A 16035-nucleotide genomic window follows, 5' to 3' on the forward strand; every position below is an offset into this window, starting at 1 on the left:
ACAACCATCAGTGGAGAGATTTTGAAGCAAACTGCACCTGGAGCATCCATTTGCATCTTTCTTGCCCTGTTTGGTGGGGTGAGTGGAAATAACCATGGTATCATCAGGACCATGATAAATGTAGCCCTAAGACCATAGATGCACAGAGAAAAGAGCCCTTAACCCAGCGGTGGGAGGTTCTCTATAACCTGGTCCATCCACTACCACTCCTCACCATGCAACTTGCTGTGACATCAGACTGTTTCCTGAACTTCACAGTGCTCTCAAGACCAAAATGTTTTTAGGCCTTTGTTCATGCCATTTCTTCCATCTGTTCTTTCTCCTTTCTCTGTTTGACAAACTCCTACTCATCCTTCAAGGCTCACCCTAAATTTTCACTTCCTGTCCCAAAGCTTTCCTCAGTCCCCTTGGCACAGTTGGATACCTCTTCCTCAGAGCTCCCACTGCACCATGTTCCTATCGAATTTCATTGAATCATTTCTTTTTGTTTATGTATCCCTCTAAGTTGGTGTCTGGGAATGGGCTGAGGTGGATACCTGATATTTTTGCCACCCAGCTCTCACCTATTCATCTTACTTCTGGGAACAGTGCCCTAAATTTCTTTTGGGACACCACCCCACCCCTGCTCTAAGCTCTGTTATTTCAGACCATCTTTTCCAGATCACAGTAGATTCAGAGATGGCCACAAGACCCAATTCAGGCTAATGTGCAACAGTTTGAATAAAAGTTCATGCCAGGACTTTTATTCATACTGTTGGAGGAAAAGAAGCTCTCTTGGCTAGACGTGAACCAAGGAGGGCATTAGTCTAGAGCTGCTGAATATCACTGCAACCTCTGAATGAGCCAGCCCAGTGGCTGTAAAGATGGAAACAAAGCAAAGTCTAAGTGATAATATTTGAGTCCCTGGACCAAGCAGTTTCTGGACTTCTCAGGTATGTGGCCCAATATTTTCCCTTCTTGGGATTAAATCAGTTTGAGCATGGGGGTTCCTGTTACTTGCAGCCTGAAAAGGCCTGATGTAAGATGGTTTCCTTCCCTGGCCACCTTTGTCTCTATGAGTCCAACTCATTGATTCAACTCTAGAAGGATGGGAACCTACTGGAAAAGACCCCACCCAACACCACAGGGCTCTCAGAAAGCAGGCAGGGCATGACCTGGATCATCCATCTGCTCAGATGACAGAGATTCTGATGCAGCCTCTCCTCTCAAGCCCTCAGGGACAGCCAACTTCAACCTGCCAGCTTATGGGTGGGGAAAGCAAGATACAGAAATGTTAAGTGACTTGCCCTAAATTGCACAGCTAACATGCTGCCACCAATTCTACCTGACCTCAGAATGCACACTCTTCTCACTATACCAGAGAGGGCACTAGTAGGTGCTGAGTCATAGAGGTGTTCCAGGGAAACAGGGCCCCCCTGGGGGAACAAACAAAGCCAGAGTCAGGGCTAGAGCCAACCACACCTTTATTAGTCTCTGCAGCAGGGCAACTGGAGCCCCTATCTACAAGGGAACTTTAGCAGGCTACTCTGGCTACTGGGCAGGGATGTTAGCATTTCTACTAGTGATTGGGACAGGATAGGGGAGGAGACTAGAAGGGGACCAAATGGGGAGACTGCTGGGCCACCTGCAGGGAGGCACATGTGGGGCCTTCAGGACTGAGACAAAGGTGGACCAGGTCCCAGAGGTGAACACTGCCATCTCCCCCAGAGTGAAGGAAGAGACAAAGCCTGAGATGGTGATAGCCACAGCTACGGATAGAGGGCCAAGCTTTTGGGGAATAGAAGTGCATTTCTTGATGGAGGCACCAACCTAGGGCGAATCACAAAGAGAGCTCACCTGCCCCCCAGGAAGAGGACACCAGGTTCAGCTCAATTGCTGCCCCAGGCACCTTGACATGGAAAACAGGTGCTTTCTGAACACTGAAGGAACAAAGGACCCAGAAATCTGGTAGCTGGGAAGGATGGGGCTAAACTCAGGGAGTGTTTTGGGTTTGGGTATTAAAACAGGCAATATATTCATTATGGTGCAATCATGAAACTTCCCTCCAAAAAGCTCACACCTCCCCCTTAGCCAGCAACCTCCTTAGCCTGGAGGGCCATCATGATCTGACCCTTGCCCACACCCCAGCCCAAACGAACTCCCATTCAATTCTTTGGATGTGCCATTATGTTCACGGCTCTGCACTCTTGCCAACAACTTTACTCCTAGCCTACCTTCCTCACTCTTTGCCATCACACTGTCAAAAGACTGATAACTCCACCTTGTAAAGTGTTTGTTTACTCCAGTCTGCCCCACCAAGCCTGGAGCTGCCAGAGGAAAGAATCTGACTCCTGTATCTCCAGTGCCTGGGCAACCTGAAGACCCATGAGTTGCATTTTCTGTGTCCTGGCGTGTTTGGGGGAAACATACCCATATTTGTCTATAACGGATTTCTAGGGTGTCTAGCAGTAGATAAAAGAATTTTGAGCTATGTTTTTGCCTGGGATGATAGCTTCTTCTGATGTGCGGGGTGAGGGTGGGGAGTGGGAGGAACGATCCGAGCCCAGAAGGGGCTAATGGAAACTAAGGGGCCAAGTGGGACAGGGCTTGGATGGTGGCGGGTGGGACCAAGCAGGAAAGGGGTCTTTCTGGTCTACGCGCAGGGTCCAGTGCTCAGAACCAGCAGGGCGACCACATGAGCGAGCCGAGTGCTGCACCTGTGGCGGCTCCTGCAAGCATGCCCATGGCCAGGGGGGCGCCCGCGCTGTAGCAAGGATCGTCCCGGACCACTACGTGCGTCACGCCGGGGCCTGCGGAGAGAGAGCCCGTGAGGGCCAGGGACTTAAGAGGAGGGAGCAAAGAGATCATCCGCCTCCTTCTGCTAGACTCCAGCCCAAACCAAGATAAAGCACTGAACCCACTCTCCTGCTCCCCAGTCGGAGAAACTGAGGCCTTGATGCGGGAAGGACGCGCGCTCTGTTCCCACGGCTTCTATGCCCTGGATCTGCTACGGACGTTCTGGGACCGTGGGGCTAGGATGGACTGGCGAGGAAACCCCGGGGTCTCTAAGAAACTCCAGACTGCACCTGATGATGGATGGGCCTTCCCAACCGCCAGACCCTGGAGTGAGAGGAGGTAGCCTTTCCCGCATTAGCCACCAGGGGTCGCTACCAGCTCAAGAATGGGTATTGCTGGGCAGCCAGCGAATAGAGGCCAGACTAGAGAAGAGGTCAGCTCTGGAGTGGGGAGGGGCTCTGGTTCAAGAACCGTTCTGAGTCATGGGATGGGGAGGGGGCCTTGCGGAGGGTCCCACCTGGGAAAATCCATGGTCACTAAAAGGGTGGGGCCTGGCCCCTACTGACAGACCAGGGGCGGGAATTGAGGCAGGGGGAGGGGTGGGTCGGAGACTTACCATAGGTTGGTCCATAGTAGCTGCGGACATATGTGGCCTCGTGAGCGTTGGGGGGCACCACCTCATAGTAGTCCTGGTACGGGCTGTAGACGCGCACCTGGGGAGCCCTGCCTGGTCAGCTGCCGGAGAGCTGGGCCCGGCTTTTGTCCCCTACCCCCCACACCTGGTTCAGGCCCTTCTGGGCCCACAGAGCCACCACACCAAGTTTACAAATGGGTCCCCAGATACCAGCAAACTCCTGAAGAAAGACCCTACCTCCCCACAAGGCCCTTGTCCTCTAATACTTCAGCCCCTCCATCCAGCTCCCAGCGATGCCATTTTCCTGCCCTGGCTTCCTACCTAGCACTCCCCTGATCAAAAATTCTCCATGGCTCCCTACTTCCTTTGATAGATAGTCTAATATTTGCTAGCAGCTCTCCAGTGATGACACCTGGAGAAACCCAATGGACTTCTCTACTCTCCCGGTTATGGAGAGGGGGGCCTGGGCCTTGGCCAGGAAATAAAAGGGGGTTGTGGAGGAAGGAAGGGAAAGGAAAGGTAGAAATGGGAAGTAACTAAAGTATTATTAAGCATCCACCATGTTCCAGGTCCTAAGGGAGATGCTGACATGTGTTATTTCCTCTTATCCTTATAGCAGGCATTATTCACTCTGCCACACAGCTGGGGATGGAGGCTCAGAGAATAATGGTCAGTGTTCTCTCTGGGAGGGAGGAATAGACTGTCCGCCCTCTTCCCTCCCCCATTAGATTTTTACCAACCCCTCAAAGCCTAATTCAAAAGTCACCCACTCCAGGAAGCCCTTCTGGCCTCAGAAAGAATCCTTTCTTCCTGAGTTCTCTGTGGACTATGCTTGTGCCTCTTGTTCCTAGCCTTCCTCCTGGCCTTTCCTGCCTGCACCCTGAATGTGAGCTGCCTATTGGCAAGGGCTTTGATTCATTTGTGTTGCCAGCAGGGCCTAGGGAATAGCAAGGACTAATAAATATATGCTGAATTAAATGGAAGCTTTTAATCCAAGACCCTCATTTTATCCATGGGGAACAGACTTGGAACAGACTTCTTAGGCCCCTTGCACCTTATATCTCTAACTGAGCTTAACACCTAAATGGTCCAGGTGGTCCCTTAAAAGTCCAGGTGTCCAAACTTAAACCATCTCAAAGTAATTTCATTATCCTTCGATCCCCCCAAACCTGCTCTTTTGTGAATGCTTTCCTCTAAATGCCACCACCATGCACTCATACCAAGACATCAGGTTGGCACCGCTGTCTTCACACACATCTTCCACATCATATTAGCCACCAGATCTCATGATTTTATCTTCTGAATATGCTCTTCTGTCCATCCTCTTGTCCAGTGCCAAGAGAATAAGCCATTGGTTTATTGGAAATTGTGGGCGACCATGAAAACACTTTTCAGAGGAGTGGTTGGAGAAAGAAGCCAGACTATGGAGGACTGAAGAATGGTTGAGAGAAGAGGGATGGAATCAGCATGTCATGACATCTCTTTTAAGAAGTCTGGCTGTAAAGGGGAGTCCTCCAAGCACACCTGTGATTTCAAGTATCCATGCCATTTCCCTTTGAAAGGGATTCCTTTCTCACCTTTTTTCATTCAACTACCTAACCTGTCTTTTAGACTCAACTCACATATCACTCTCCCTGAACCTCAGGTTCTGTTAGGGTCCCATCTGGGCACCCACGGCCCTTAGACTTCCATCATCACAGCACCAACCACTCTATGGTGTCATTGTTGTATCCCTGTGAGGTGTCTCCTCCATCAGACTTGAAGAAAACACCCCCTGCCCCCAACAAGGGCAGGGACTGGGTCTAATCAGGCCTGACTGGAACATGGTAGGTGCCTAATGTATTGAATTTATCTCAAGTGAGTCAAATACAGGGTCAGACTGGAACTAAGGTCACCCAACTCTAAGTCCAGTTTCAAGTTAGGGACAATGACCAGACCCAGAGCAATGCAGGAGGCTCAGACGAACAATGCTCAGTCTCAAGTGACTTCCCTTACTGTGCTCCTTCCCCAAGGGTGATCCAATAGGGCTTTCTGGTAGGGGTGACCAAGATCTGAGCTCTAAGCCTAGAAGGGGCTAGAGAGATCTAAGCACTCAGAGCCCCAGGTTTACTGGTAGGGAAGTTGAGGTCCAGAGCCTACATCTGCCCTGCACTGTGAGCCAGTGGGCCTGTCAGGCCCTGGAGAAAGTGGAAAACACCATCTCATGTCTCTGTGGGGCACCTGTTTCTACCCTCCAGGACTAAGAGGCCCAGAGGTAAGCTCATGAGGGTCACCTGGCAACGTGGCAGGGGATTCCCCAGAGACCTCACAGAATCTAAGGGTTTGATCCTGATCCTCTCCCACTCCAGGCCCAGCCCCTTTTGTAGGTGGGGACAGGGTCAGTCAATCAGGAGGTCACATGCAAATGGACCCCTCCCCTCAGAAAAGCTCAAGTTTATAGCTTTTTAAATTCAATTTTTTGGCATCGCCACTTTAAACAAACTTGTATCCTAGTTTGGGTATGGGGGATGCCTCAGAATGCTGGGCTGGGAATCCCAGCCCTGCCACTGATGAATTAAGTGACCCCGGTCATGTTATGTAACCTCTCAGAGCTTTAGTTTTCTCATCTGTAAATGAGGACAGTCTTTCCTACCCTGCCCACTCCCAAGGCACAGTGAGAATCCAGCAGAACCATGTCTATGCATCGAGGTGGTCCTAGCACTTCTGGGCTCAGTGGTTCTGCACATCAGAATCGTCAGGAGAAATTTTTTAAACCATAGGTTTCCAAGGCCCCACCCAGAACTACAAAATTAGAGCATCCAGAAGTAGGAGCTGAACATTTGAATTGTTCTTAAGTTCGTAAGCGATTCTAATGCACAGCCACATTGAGCACCACTGTGCTAGAAAAGTTCACAGTTGACCGTAGGTACTCTAACCCAAGCCCCCCACCGTGCCCACCCCAGGTCAGGCTGAGTGCTGGAGACAGAGAGGGGATTCATCCCCAAATCCTGCTTTCCAGAAACACTGGGGAGAGGGGTGTGTGGCAGGGAGACAGACACGGACTAAATTATAATACGCAGTAGTGAGGCCATAACAGAGGTTTTTTTTACTCCTTCCTTCCTCTCTTTATTCATTCACTCATTTGCCCATTCAGTGACTACTGCTTGAGGCCTACTTGTACCCCACCCTCATGCACCAGGAATAGGAGGGTCAAAATAGACTGTCCCCATCACTGAGCACTCATTGTGCACCGGCTGTATACCCAGCACTGTGCCAGGTTCCACAGGGGCAGAGCTGACCTAACTTGATCCTTGCCTTGAAGGAAGTGCCAGGTCTCCTGGGAGAATAGAGACAAAAATAAAGGAACTAGAAATCAGGCAGAATGAAGACAGGACTAAGCACTAATGCAGTGGGTTGTGGGAGGGAGTGACAATGCCTGGAGGTCTGGGAAGTCCTCCCTGAGGAGGTGGCAGCCTTTGAGGTGCATCTTAGAGGATAAGCATCATTTTGTCAGGTGAGTAAGGAAATTAAGGGTCTTTGCAGCAGATAGAGCAACACATGCAAAGGCTGGAGAGACAGAAAAGGTCGGGCATAGCTGGGAGCAGGGGGTTGAGCAGAGCAGTTGGAGCGCAGGGGATGAGGGGGATGAGGTGGGCAAGTCTGGCCCAGGCCAGATTCCGAGGGCCTTGAAAGCAGGGCTGTGGTTGGTGTCCTATGAACGATCGGGAGCCATGGGATGTTTGTGAGCAGGGAAGGGATGTGACTGGGCCCACTGTTGGAGGCACATCCTGGTGGCCAGAATGGAGGCCGGGAGGGCTGAGCCAGCACTTACCCAGATCCGCCTCTCAACCTTACAGGGGCTCCACGAGCGGGTCACACACCTGACCTTGGGGCAAACCCGGCGGCTCCTGGGAGGGACGGTGGCTCCAGCTGGGGCCTGCTCAAGCCACAGAAACCCAAGAAGGGGAGGGAGGGAGATGTCAGAGGCCTTCTACATCTGGAGAGACTTGGCGCTCTTCACAGGCCCTAGCAGAGCCCTCTGCCAGCTGGGCAAGGGAAGGGGGTATCCTCTTCTTCCTCAGCCCATGGTAATGGTGGGAAGCTCAGAAGGGGTGGTGATTTTGCCAAAGTTACACAGAGAAGACGGATCAGTAGTGTCTCTCCAGAATTAGCCCACCTTCACCTGTTTCAGGCTGCTGAGGCTCCCAGTCTCCAGGGAGGACAGTACAGCTCTCATCTGCCTGCCCACCCACCTGCACCCATCACTGGCCCCACAGCCTTGCCCCTGACTGTGCCCCCGGCCCTGTGTTCCCTGGAACAGCCAGCGTCCTGACTGTGCCCCCAGCCCTGTGTTCCCTGTAACAGCCAGGGTCAGGGGCTCTTCCTGGAGCCTCCACCCAGAGTGGGCTATAAACCTGCAGGATGTGGAGGGACAAAGCACAGGTCACTCCTATTAGGCACAGGACAGACAGACACAGGCATGAACACTCAGAGATGGGCAGACACTAGTACAAAGACACAGAGGTACAAACACACCCAGTTCGAGCAAGCCTAGGGACCAGAGGGATGTGTGTGTGTGTGTGCACATGCGCGTGTGCGTGCGTATGTGTGTGTGCATGCACATGTGCGTGTGTGCGTATGTGTGTGTAGAGCTGGGGGAGGTGGAGTGGAGGGTCAGAGGAGAGAGATTTAGGAAGCAGAGCAGCAGGAAGGTGGATAGGCAGAGAAGACACAAGGCAGCTTCATAGAGTCACAGAGTGCAGAACGGTCAGCCCTCACCTCCTTCCTCCTGCCCCTCTTGGGTGGGACTGATCTGCCCTGCATAAGTGGGATTTGGAGCTCAGAGCCAGGTCCCTCCACCCTGCTGACCACTGCCCCAGCCTCCTCTTACACAGCCTCCACCCAGAAGCCTGAGTCTGCTCCCCAAAGCCTGACCACAGCCCCGCTGCTTAATGCCCTTTATTGCTCCCCACAACCCTCAGGATAAAGTTCAGTTCCTTCACCTGGACTTCAAGGCCGTTTGTGACATGGCTCCTCAGAGGTCATGTCTCCTATTTCTTTCCCTCCATGCCTTACCCTCCAGCCAGGCCAGACTCCTGGCCTTTAGACACACATGTGTGCATATACACACTTGCACATACCACTTACCCACCTCTGCTCATGTAGCTCCTACTGCAGTTAATGCCCTTCCCTCAAAGTCTCACTGACCTAGGTTCCAGTGCAGGCTCTTCCACTGACTTAAGACTATGAGACTTTGGACGAGTCAATTTCCCTTTGAACCTCAGCTCCCCAGCTATAAAATGGGACTAAAAATACCAACCCCTACCCCTTCTTATTGAAGATTAAATGATATAACCAATGCCGGGTGGTCAAGCACAATGCCTGGGCCTCAGCCGGTGAATGCCTGAGGGCGTTTCTAAATGCAGCCCAGTCTTCCCTACTACTTCCCAGCAGACTTTTCTTTTCTAGATGAGAAGGAGCTCCACCGTGCCACAGGTAGAAGGAGCAAGCACAGAATCTGGGGTCAGGCAGATGGGGGTTGAGGCCAAGCTTGGCCACCCGAGCTCCTCAAAACCACGCCTTTGGGCAGCTCCTCAAAACCATACCTCCATCAATCACTAAGTTCTGTTGATTCTACCTCTTAAATGTGTCTTATCCTCATCAGCTTGTCTCTGCCAGCAAGGCCTTAGTCCAGACCCGCAGGTGGTCACCTGCACACTGTCCCAGCCTTCTAACAGGTCTCCGGGCATCCACTCTTACCCTCTACAATCCATTCCCTACCTACCAGCCAGACTGTCTTTTTAAAACTACAAGTCTGGTCTGATCTGCTCATGCCGCTCCTCTGCTTAAAAACTTTCAATGACTTCCCAGTGTTCTTGGCAGAAACCACTATCCTTAACACAGCTTTTAATGCCTGGCTCTGCTAACCCTCCTTCCCCCACGGCTCTCTCTCTCCCTGAGATCCAGCCACCCCAGCCTTCCTTCTGTTCTTCAACTTGCCAGCATCATAACCCCTCTCAGGGCCTTTGCACCTGCAGTTCCCTCTGCCTGGAAAGCTCTTCCCTTCACCCTACCCCAGCCCTTTCACCCAGTTGATTTCTGTTATCCTTCAGGTCTCATCTTAAGCCTTGTCTGGACTCCCACCTGGATCAGGCCATCAAGGTGCATGCACATTGAATGCACCCTGCCTGTCTCTGTCAGAGAAGTTACCACCACTGCAATGGAATCACTAACTATGTAATTTGTGACGTCACGTCTAGCTCCCCATTAGGCTAAGTCCAGGAAGGCAGGGCCCACGTCTCCTGAGCTACCCTCTGATCCCTGGTCCTTGGCACAGTGCCTGGCACATAGTTGGAACTCAGTAAATATTTGTTGTGTGGATGAATGAAGCTCAATCTTATCATCTGCAGAGAGAGAACAATAATCCCAACCTCACAGGACGGTCAAGGGGAGTAGATGGTATTGTAACTATATCACACCTGAGACATAATAGTTGCTGGATAAAAGATAGTTCCTTTCCCCCTGTTCACATGCCACCCCCTTCAACAAGCCTTCTTGGAGGCCTCTCTCTCCCTCCTCCAAGCACCAGCTGGATGTCTTCTGTCCTTTTCCACTCGGGACTCAGGGCATCTGAGTCTGCACAAGTCTATTCACTCACATATATGGAAACTGAGAACTGCTGGCTGGCAGAGACCGAATCTGAGTCACCCATGATTCCATGGCAGGTAGGGGTGGGGAGGAGACAGGGAGGGAAGGGGGCTCACCGGGGTGGAGTTCGCCTCCAGCAGTGCCGTCTTCCATGCTCTGCAATGCAAACCCACCAGACCATGAGGAGGGAGTTCAGGAGAAAGCAGATTGGGTCCCACATTTTAGACCTTCCTCCCCAACCCAGCCTCTAGCCCTAGTCTCTTGTGAAGGGGGAGATCCTCTTGACTCCCTTGGGTAGACAAAGGTGACCCCCTCTGCTGCTCCAGTCACATAGACAAGCCCTCAGTTGAGCTGCAGCCTCCTAATTCACTCTTAGTCCATAGTCTCTTTCCCTCTAGAAATTCCAGTTTCCCCATCTAGACAAAAGACAGCTGGGCTTGGGTGGTCCCTTAGGAGTTCAGATTCTGACATGCCTAGGCTGGTTCTTTGGCTGCAGCCCACCTCCACATCCCAAACCTACAAACTCAGTTCCCCAATGCTCTGACCCCAGAGCCCCGGGAACACCCAGTGGACACCGGACAATTGAGCCTTTGTTGGTTTCCATGGCACCTGGCTGGGGTGGACAAGGCGGCTCTGTGCTTTGTCTACCCCGAGCTCAGCCTCCCCTACTCCCCACACATCCCATCTCTTTCACTCTCCTACAGCGCAAAGGCCAACTGACCCTCCGCCAGAGAGTGGGAAGGGCAAGAATGTGAGTGAGGAAGACACGCCCAGTCTCTCAGTGTGGATCTGCATCTCACATGGGGGGCCCGTGGGCTGCCTCTGTTAGGCAGGTTAGGGTCTATCCCTCAGATCAGAGTACCCCCTGCCCCAGGCCATCTTCTAGGAAGGGAGTGAGAAGGAGGGCCTCTGAGGATGCCACGGGGCTGTCTGTTCTTTTGTATCACCCCCAAGCGAGGGCTCACCTCAGAGGCTGCTAGATACCCAACTCTGAGTGACCAGGGACCACACACCTGAGGCAGGTATGCACACCCCTCCCCCAACAGTCCGGAATTCATCCCTAACCATATCAGTTTACTGGATACCATACCAATCACCATGAGCCATTCAAATCCACTCTGCCCAGCCTCCATTGAGACTACCATGCTCACTGGTCTTTGTCCCCTTTTCCTACCTTTAGGGAACTAGAGGCCCAATGAGGAGGAGGCGTCTGGTCATATTCCCCAAGATCCCACCCCCTCCTCTCCTGGGAACCACTCACATGGCATCATCCCGGGTCTCTGCACACAGGTGCAGGCGGGAGCCCTCTTGTAGGTTCACGGTCAGCAGGCCATCTCGGCTCCTGCCCTCTGGGGGCTGCACATCTAAAGGCAGACACACATATATGGGGTTTCCACAGGGCACAGGCCCCAGGTTTCCCCAGTAAACCAGAAACAAGAATAGAAACTGACTTCTCTGAGTCCTTTTTACTGGCCACTGCCAACCTCGTCTGATCCCACACACTTTCCTTGGGATTCTGCTCAACTCTTTAGACCCTTCCACCTTTCCACATTGCCTGCTTCTCTAGTTAGGTATATCTATCTCCCAGTTTCCCTGTATAATTATGGCCTGAGCCTTGATCAAGGAAATTTGCTGTGTGACTTTGGGCCAGTCACTTAATTTCTCTGAGCCTCCTTATTTCATTTCATTTTTTTCCATTCCTAGCACTGGAGAGGGCAGGAACTGTGTCTGACTCACCTCTGTGAACCCAGCATAGGGCCCAGGTCCAGCACAGAGTAGGAACTCAATAAGGAACTGATTTCTTAATTCACACCCACATGAATTGGAGGTGATAGAGGCCCAGAAGCAATGTCTATGGAAGGCCTCTGAAAGCCGCAAAGAGCCTTCCACCTGAGAACAGCAGGTGTTCTCAGACAGACACAGTGGGGGGGCCATGGCCATAGTCACAGTGCCAGAGAGAAAGGGGCTCTGCTCACCGCGGCACTCTTCGCCTATCTTTATGTCTCGGACGTTGAAGTGGATGAGCACGCGGTCCTCCTCATCCTGCGCAGTCTCATCGTGGTAGTAGCCCAGGGTTCCATCCAGCCACAGGGCGAACCAATTCCGCTTCCAGCGGCGGAGGATGGAGCCTGTGCGATATTCCAGACCCGCCAGGCAGGCTGATCACAGAGCCTGCTGGGGGGCAGGAGCCCTGGGTGGGTTCCCAGAGTCCCCTTACCCCCCGGCCCCCAGTGTTATAACCACCCCGTCCTTGTCCGTCTACCCCCTGAAATGATGGCAGGGCCTCTCTCTGTCTTGCTCACCCATTGCCTCCCACTGGGCCTAACACATAGTCAGGGCTCCATAAATGTGCTGAATGGTAAATGAATGATCAGATTCTTTCCTTGGGGGAAGCTGGAAATCTTTTTTTTTTTTTTTAAGTGTCACAAGACATGGAGCACCTCCACAAATTTAAATTCATGTCCAATTGAACATTTGTTTCTATATGTACAGTTTGTCAGAGAAAAAGCGTTAAGTTGTTTTTGTATGAATGCAGAATATGATTTATGCAAGAATTAACAGAAAACAGCTAGTCATCAAGTGCTTGCCTTAAGGAAACCCTTAGTTTCCATTGCATCCATTCTGCTGAGGGGTGTACAATTACTGTGAGCATACCTGAAAAAAAAGGCCAAGCCCCAGGTGACAGTCATTTGTGTAGTGTCTGCCTCTTCCACCAAATGGGGAGCAGAGGGATTGGCCATAGCTCACCTCACCTGTCCTGGCACCCAGCAGGACCTGGACTCAGTGTTTGCTGAACTGAATGAAGTGAGTACGGGTCATAGGGTGTGGGGAGCTCCTAGCCCGGGACAGCTCTGATTCAGATCATGACTCTGGTCAGAGGTGGGTCTGGAAGCCTGAGCCCTAGCTTTAGACATTTTGTGACTGGAAATCTTAACAGAAAAGGGTAAAGACATAAGAGATCTTCTTAGAGCTTTACAAATTCCAAAGCACAGAGGCATTTTTCATTTTGTTCTGCGCCTTGTTCTGTGGCCAGCCCTGAGCATAGGTGCTATGGACACACAGAGAATTAAACCCAGTCCCTGCACTTGAGGCGCTCACAGTCTGGAGCCAGTATGAGGTGGGGGAGTGGTGAGGCCTACAGGTAAAGATGGTTATATATTTATCAGGGCTATAACAGGGGTATGTATGAGGCACTGGGAACGAAGAAGGGGGCCACTAACCCAGCTTGGTGCTACAGCAGGGGCTGGGCTGGTGAGGAGAGAAAAGGCAGAGAAGGCTCCTCACAGAAGGGGACATCTGAGCTGGGTCTTGAAGAATAAGTAGTTTACCAAGCAGTCAGGAATGTGAAGAACATTCCGGGCAGAGAGAAGAGTATGGGCAAAGGAGGGGAGGATAAAAAGGGCATGATTTCTTGGGAGAAGGGTTCACTGTACAGGTCCAACAGGCCACTTTCCTCATCCCTGCCCCTGGACAAGGTGCAGGACGGATGAGGGCTTAGCCCAGGGTCACTCACTCTGTCTCCACAGCCAGCCGCCCCTCACCAGGGCCATTTCCTCAAAAGGACTTTCCAGGGCAGAGTCAGGCGGAACCTGTCAGAGGAGCCACAGGACGCACGGGCCTCATCAGCTGCTCCACAGCAGCTCCTCAGAGAAAAGCCCCCCACCCCTGTCCTCCCTGGGGGAGCCACCGAGGAAACGCTTAAAGGAGTGTGAGTAAACAAACAAGGGCAAGCCTGTCTGTCTCCTCCCCATTCTCCGCTCCAGGCACGTAATGGGAGCACTGTGCTTGTGGGGTCAGCCCATTCTCTGCTCCAGGCACGAAATGCGAGCACCGTGCTTGTGGGGTCAGCAGGGCAGCCACCCGTTGCGCTGGGGTGGGGCTGGGGGTCAGAAGCCCGGATTCCAATCTCAGCCCCATAACCTTGACCAAGTCCCTTCTCCCTGGCCTCCACTTCTAGATCTGTAAAAGCATGTCCATCAGGCAGGTAGAGACTGAAGTGAGGAACTCTTAAAATGTTAGAAACCCTGGAATTTTGAAACGCTGGCAGCAGAGAATATTAGAATCATGGCAATGAATGAGGGGCTTTCATGATAAGAGAAGCCTCCCTCACATTTGAACCCCACCGGAGCCATTTACAAAGTGCATAAAATAATAGTTCAACAGCAACTATGATTGATCGAGCACTGTGTGCCACGTATACTTCTCAAGTGCTTTCATCTAGTATCTCGTTGAAGCCCCACAATAATCCTTGTTATTCCCAGGAAACTGGGGCCTGGAGAGGTCCAGTCACTTGGGCAGATTTGCTTGGTTATTAAGCAGTGGAGCCAGGATTCACACCCAGCAGTCCTGGCTTCTAACCATTATTCTAGTAGGAGCTTTTAAAACTCCCAATACACAGGTCATACCCAGTAATAATTAAATCAGAATATCTGGGGGCAGGAGGTAAGCACTGACAGTCTTCAAAGATACCCAGGTGATTCAGTGTACAGCAAAGTTTGGGCCCCAGTGCAACTCTATTGGGTACTTTACTAGATGGGTAGGATCTTTACTCCTATTTTACAGATGGACAAACTGAGCTATATAGCATGTGACCTGTCCATGTGTGTGATGCAGCTTGGATTGGAATCCAGGTGCCCTCTGTTCTTGAACGCGGCTTACTTTCGAGCTGGTGCCTTCGCCCCTCCCCCCACTAGCTCACACCTGTTGCTGCGCAGCAAGGGCCGGCTGGCACACCTGGGTTGGAAGGCCAGTGCTTATCCCTGCTTCTCTTGCCGCTCCCTCCCATCTTCAAGCTCAGACATAGGTCAGATAAGACGGCCAGGTGCAAACTCCCTCTCCAACCCCCCTTGATGCACCCACCTGTCTACACCTGTTGCGACGCTGCTGCCAAAACGGCCGCTACTTGGTGCTGCGGCCTCCCAACCCGCTGCGCCTGCGCTTTGTGCGCCCCAGAGCGCCCGGGCCTGTTCACTCCCCAGGCTGCGCCCGGGACCTAGCTGCCTCGGGGCCCCGCCCTCCGGTCCCGCCCCGCCACCAGGGAGGGGGCGGGGCGTGTAGAGATGAGCTGACAGGAGGCCTTCTGGGACTTGTAGTCTGCAGGCCTAGATGTGGGTAATCAATATACAGCCTCTCGTGGGTGGTAGCCCGGTGCCCAACCGGAGCACAGGTGAGAGGCCGCACCTGCGATTTTATTTTGCTATTAAGTCATTATTTTGTTCATTCATTTATCATGAAATACTTTTTTTCCAAGAATCTTGAGCTCTAATTTTCTAGAAAAATGTAAATTACAAGGAGAAACCAGGCTCCTAGTTTTGCCATGTTTTCTTGATACTCAGTTTGTGCCTGGCACCGGGCGTTAGTGGAGGGCACAAAAAAGCATCCAACAAGGCCCTTCCTCTTCTTTTCCCAGCTTCCCGTCTGGTGGAGGAGACAACATAAACACACAAAGCACAGGGTATGATTTGACAATGGGAAAGAAGACTCTGACTTTGACCAAGAGGTTCAGGAAGGCTTCCCAGAGGAGGCTGAAAGAGGTCTTGAAGGATGAGTATGAGTGTCCAGTATTTCAGTGTGTTTGGAAAGTAGAGTGCAGGGGTGGGGGTGGGGAGGGCATGGGGATCAGCAGGTGATGAAGCTGCAGGGGTTGCAAGGATATAACATGAAGGCCTTGGATGACAGGCTCAGGAGCTTGGGCATTATGACATAGTGACTGGAGCTTGGGCTTGCGGGTTTCAAGGTGAGGAGTTAGGTGGTTAAATTTATGGGTTGGAAAGGTATTTCTAGAACAGTCAAAAATGGATTGAAAGGGGCCCAACTAGAGAAAGAAGACTGTTTCTCTATCTACCACCACAGTCTGTTTCTCCAGGATCATTTCCTTGAATAGCTCAGCCCCACAAACCCCCACCTAGGAGCAGACCCCCAGGATGTCATTCAGAGGATAGAGCTTATCAGGGCCTGAAAGATCCCTTGAGAACGGAACCCACCCTGCCCTGGGCCCT

General features: G+C 51.9%; 1 protein-coding gene across 3 annotated transcripts; it reads right to left on the bottom strand.

Moving 5' to 3' along the window:
• Positions 1–1446: 1446 nt before the first annotated feature.
• On the bottom strand, positions 1447–15011 carry PLEKHB1 (pleckstrin homology domain containing B1). Of its 3 annotated transcripts, XM_068555373.1 has the most exons (8): positions 14897–15011; positions 13551–13626; positions 12013–12165; positions 11298–11400; positions 10153–10192; positions 7221–7325; positions 3392–3488; positions 1447–2789 (listed from the first exon to the last, which is right to left on the bottom strand). In XM_068555373.1, the coding sequence occupies exons 2-8, from the start codon at positions 13585–13587 to the stop codon at positions 2653–2655; spliced, it is 672 nt and encodes a 223-aa protein (XP_068411474.1). In that variant the 5' UTR covers positions 13588–13626; positions 14897–15011; the 3' UTR covers positions 1447–2652. The 3 variants fall into 3 exon arrangements, with proteins under 3 accessions (XP_068411474.1, XP_068411475.1, XP_068411476.1); XM_068555374.1 differs by lacking the exon at positions 7221–7325; XM_068555375.1 differs by lacking the exons at positions 1447–2789; positions 3392–3488 and adding an exon at positions 6415–6725.
• Positions 15012–16035: the final 1024 nt, after the last annotated feature.

This window comes from Eschrichtius robustus, chromosome 11 (genome assembly GCF_028021215.1).
Source record: "Eschrichtius robustus isolate mEscRob2 chromosome 11, mEscRob2.pri, whole genome shotgun sequence".
Taxonomy (NCBI): Eukaryota; Metazoa; Chordata; class Mammalia; order Artiodactyla; family Eschrichtiidae; genus Eschrichtius; species Eschrichtius robustus.

What these genes read in the sequence shown, in the direction of transcription:
- PLEKHB1 (XM_068555373.1), bottom strand. Translation starts at nt 13,587, where the DNA reads ATGGCCCTGGTGAGGGGCGGCTGGCTGTGGAGACAGA. An exon ending in GATAGGCGAAGAGTGCCGCG is followed by an intron (nt 11,401 to 12,012) that starts GTGAGCAGAGCC and finishes GTCTGCCTTTAG; the next exon opens with ATGTGCAGCCCCCAGAGGGC. An exon ending in AGGTTGAGAGGCGGATCTGG is followed by an intron (nt 3,489 to 7,220) that starts GTAAGTGCTGGC and finishes AGGGCTCCCCAG; the next exon opens with GTGCGCGTCTACAGCCCGTA.